We start from the raw sequence: 3800 nt of genomic DNA on the forward strand, positions 1-3800 counted from the left end.
TAAAAATGCCTTATTAAAATTACTGTTTCTTTTTACTTTTTAAAAGCGGCGATTAGGAAATTTTAAATTACATATGAGATTTCTATTATATTTCTGTTGGAGAGCACTACTATATTTTTTGAGGTTAAGTTGATTTGTGTAGAATATTTATGACGTTCAGTTCATGCAAAATAGTGTCTGTAGTGCTCTTTTCCGTCACCAGATGGCTGCCTCATTCAATAGACTATAGTTTAAAACTGCTTTCTCATGAAAAATATGAGTGCAGATTTTTAAATATATTTTCATTTCAAATATTTTATCTGTAATATTGACTGTTTATAAACATACATAAATATAGAAAAAGAAAAAATAATTTTACCTGTACATTTTTTTATTTCACAGAAATTTCAGTTTCTGTCATTAATTAGTTAAAAATTAATTAAAATATTTATGGTTTAAGGGTTTAAAAAAAGGACCAGAAAAATCTGATTCATATTTGTAATTTTAGTATTAACTTCTCTGAAAATCTAGTTGAACAAGATGACCTGTCTGGGTAAATTTTCATCTTAGAGTGTAAAAGCTAGATAACAATAGTTTAGAAATTTAAACTTTTAAATTAAATTAAGAAATTGGATCAGAAATCAATTAGGTGAATTATCTACATCAAGCTTCTCATTTTGGGAGATGCAACTCTTGCATAAAAGTATAGAGATTATCTACTTTGATATTGTTAGAAATTTTTATTGTGACTTTCCTAACCAGTAAAGGACTAGGAGAAAGCTAACACAGTTTTCGTTATATTATATAAATGAGTAATTTTAAGAATGTTATTTCTAGGTAAAGCTCAAGGATTTGGTCAGCAACTGAGTCAGAGTTCCTGTATGGCTGTAGACTGATAACCATTGGTGAGTTGCCAAACTAAAGCCCTTGTCCTAGTAATTCTTAAAGGAAGAATTGCCTGTTACCATGTTCTAGATGGTATTTGGAGCAAAAGGTGATTACAGTTAAAACCAGAGAAAGCATACAGAATCAGTGACCATTCTTGTTAATCTCCTTTTCTTATTTTAAAGCTTCTTTATGATATGGTTTTATGTGTCTGTACCAGACACAACAGAAGTATAAGCCACTAAAAGTCAAGCAAAGTAAAACATTCTAAGTGAAATAAGACTTCATTTCATCCATCAGTCTGCATACTCCTAGACAAAGGCCAAAACATATAAATTTAAATCTACTTTATTTATGGATAAAGGTATCTTGAACCTGAAAACAATTGGGAAGCTATCTTACCACTGATTATGGCACACTTACCGTGTCACTACCTGAATTAAAGAGGAATTACTTAAAATAGAGGTGACTATAGACCTAAATAAGAAAATCTTTCTTTATTAAAATCTTTTGAATAGATGGTTAAATTGATTTCCCCCAAACCCCTATTCTTATTGGTAGACAACAATGGAGACATCTAATTACAATTTGGCTTTGTAATGTCTTCAAGTTTAATTCCAGAGAACCAAAAGTCTGGAGATTTCAAATGCTAATTTAATTTGTATATTCTTGTTGACATTTGATCCTTATGCAAATGAGTACTTTCCAGTTAATGATTTTATTAGATTATCTGTGAAAATTTGCTGTCACATGTTTAAATTTGATATATCATGAAAACACGAAGGCAGCACAACTTAGGGTTTACTTTGGCAACGGATGAGATAATTTTGTGGTGCATATAAAGTCATCAGCAGAGGCCCTCTTATTACTCATGTCTGACAATGAATATATATTATTCAATTAAAAGGTAGGAATTATCCTGAAATGAAACTTTAATTAGACCAACAGAATGCTATTTCTAATGAGTCTATTTAAAAATGTTAAATAATCTTTGTCCATGATTTGTTGACATATAATTAATGCACAAGCTTTTCTTAAAAGGCAGCCAGAACGGAATTGTAAAAAGATACTCCACTTCAGACAACATAACCTCCTTATTTTACCTTCCTAATTCTATTTGTATTTAGCTTTATGGTAGCAAATTGAAGGATAGTGAATTTAAGAAGGAATGGTAGTCTTAATTCGCTAGAGAGCTGACCAGTTCTTTGTGTGGGAGAATTCTTTCCTCTACCTCCTTTCTTTTGTGTCTTTTATTTATTTATTATACCTGAGGCTCAGAAAGTTGATTGTATTCCTCAGATCACAGCACATTATCGACATTTGTCTATATATAAGGCCCTTGTTTTATTTTATATCCAGTCCCACCCCCATCCCAATAATAGGCATACATTTGATGTTTCTTATAAACCTTGAGTTGTGCATCTATCTTTGAAAAACAGGCAGTACTGTTTTGTGTGTCTGTATTTTTTTTTTTTTTTTTGCGGTACGCGAACCTCTCACTGTTGTGGTCTCTCCCCTTGCGGAGCCCAGGCTCCGGACGCACACGAACCCGTATCCCCTGCATCGGCAGGCGGACTCTCAACCACTGCGCCACCAGGGAAGCCCTGTATTTTTTATTTATAAAAAGTTATTGTGGATTTTTGCCAGAGCCTGCGACCGAGTGGGAGTGGAGTGGAGCAGCTGTTGTTGCTGACTCTTTCCTCCTCCCCACAGTCCAGTCAGCTGGTTGATTAGGCCATCGACCCTCAAGCCGAGACCTGTCTCTTATTTAGTTCTGGGGAGTGCCTGGCCGACATGAGTGATGTAGAGGCAGAGAGCCTCGCTCTCAGTCAAAATCTCCAACAGGAACTCCTGCTCGTGTAAAATCGGAGAGCAGGTCAGGATCTCGTAGTCCATCAAGAGTTTCCAAACACTCTGAATCCCATTCTCGATCAAGATTAAAATCCAGGTCGAGGTCAAGGAGGCATTCTCATAGACGTTACACTCGATTTGGATCCCATTCTCACTCTCATAGGAGACGATCTCGAAGTAGGTCCTATACACCAGAATACCGGCATCACAGGAGCCGAAGTCATTCTCCAGTGTCTAACCAGAGAAGACATACAGGCAGCAGGGCAAATCCAGATCCCAACACTTGTCTAGGAGTGTTTGGCCTCAGTTTGTACACAACAGAGAGAGATCTTCGCAAAGTATTTTCTCGATATGGACCATTGAGTAGTGTCAATGTGGTTTATGACCAGTGAACTGGACGATCACAAGAATTTGCTTTTGTTTATTTTGAGAGAATACATGACTCAAAGGAGGCTATGGAAAGGGCAAATGGAATGGAGCTGGATGGTAGAAGAATTCGTGTAGATTATTCTATCACCAAGAGAGCACACACACCTACACCAGGCATATACATGGGCAGACCAACTCACAGTGGTGGTGAAGGCGGTGGAGGTGGAGGAGGTGGCAGACGTCGAGATTCTTACTATGATAGAGGATATGATCGTGGGTACGACAGATATGAAGATGATGATTACCGGTACAGAAGAAGATCACCTTCTCCTTACTATAGTCGATACAGATCACGATCAAGATCTCGTTCCTACAGCCCAAGACGCTATTGATAAACAGAGTGGTTGCTGTTGAGGACATCTTTTTCTTTCTTTTTTTTTTCTCTTTCTCTTTTTTTGTTTAATTCTGGATTTCTCCAAGCTTCTAATCCTTCCTACTCCTTAAAAAGAACCCTTAAAAACATCTTTGGTTTATTTAGCATCTACACTTTGTCGATTGTATTGCTGTTTTCACCCTTTTATTATATTCTTAAAGATGTAATTGTTGTCATTTTGAGTAGTTAAACATCTTGAGTAAAACAGGAACCCCCAGTGTTATGCTTTTGTAAATAGTTTTTCATCTGTTTGTTGCTTTTACAGAAAATTAACTCCTGCCTA

At 35.9% G+C, this 3800-nt stretch overlaps 1 protein-coding gene across 1 annotated transcript; it reads left to right on the plus strand.

Moving 5' to 3' along the window:
- Positions 1 to 1431: 1431 nt before the first annotated feature.
- On the plus strand, positions 1432 to 3476 carry LOC103070326 (transformer-2 protein homolog alpha-like). Its single transcript, XM_082931375.1, is given in 2 exon segments — positions 1432 to 1460; positions 2672 to 3476. Coding segments are annotated over 2 exon segments (834 nt in total).
- The last annotated feature ends 324 nt before the right edge of the window (positions 3477 to 3800 follow it).

This window comes from Lipotes vexillifer, unplaced genomic scaffold, assembly GCF_000442215.2.
Source record: "Lipotes vexillifer unplaced genomic scaffold, Lipotes_vexillifer_v1.1 scaffold25, whole genome shotgun sequence".
NCBI lineage: Eukaryota > Metazoa > Chordata > Mammalia > Artiodactyla > Lipotidae > Lipotes > Lipotes vexillifer.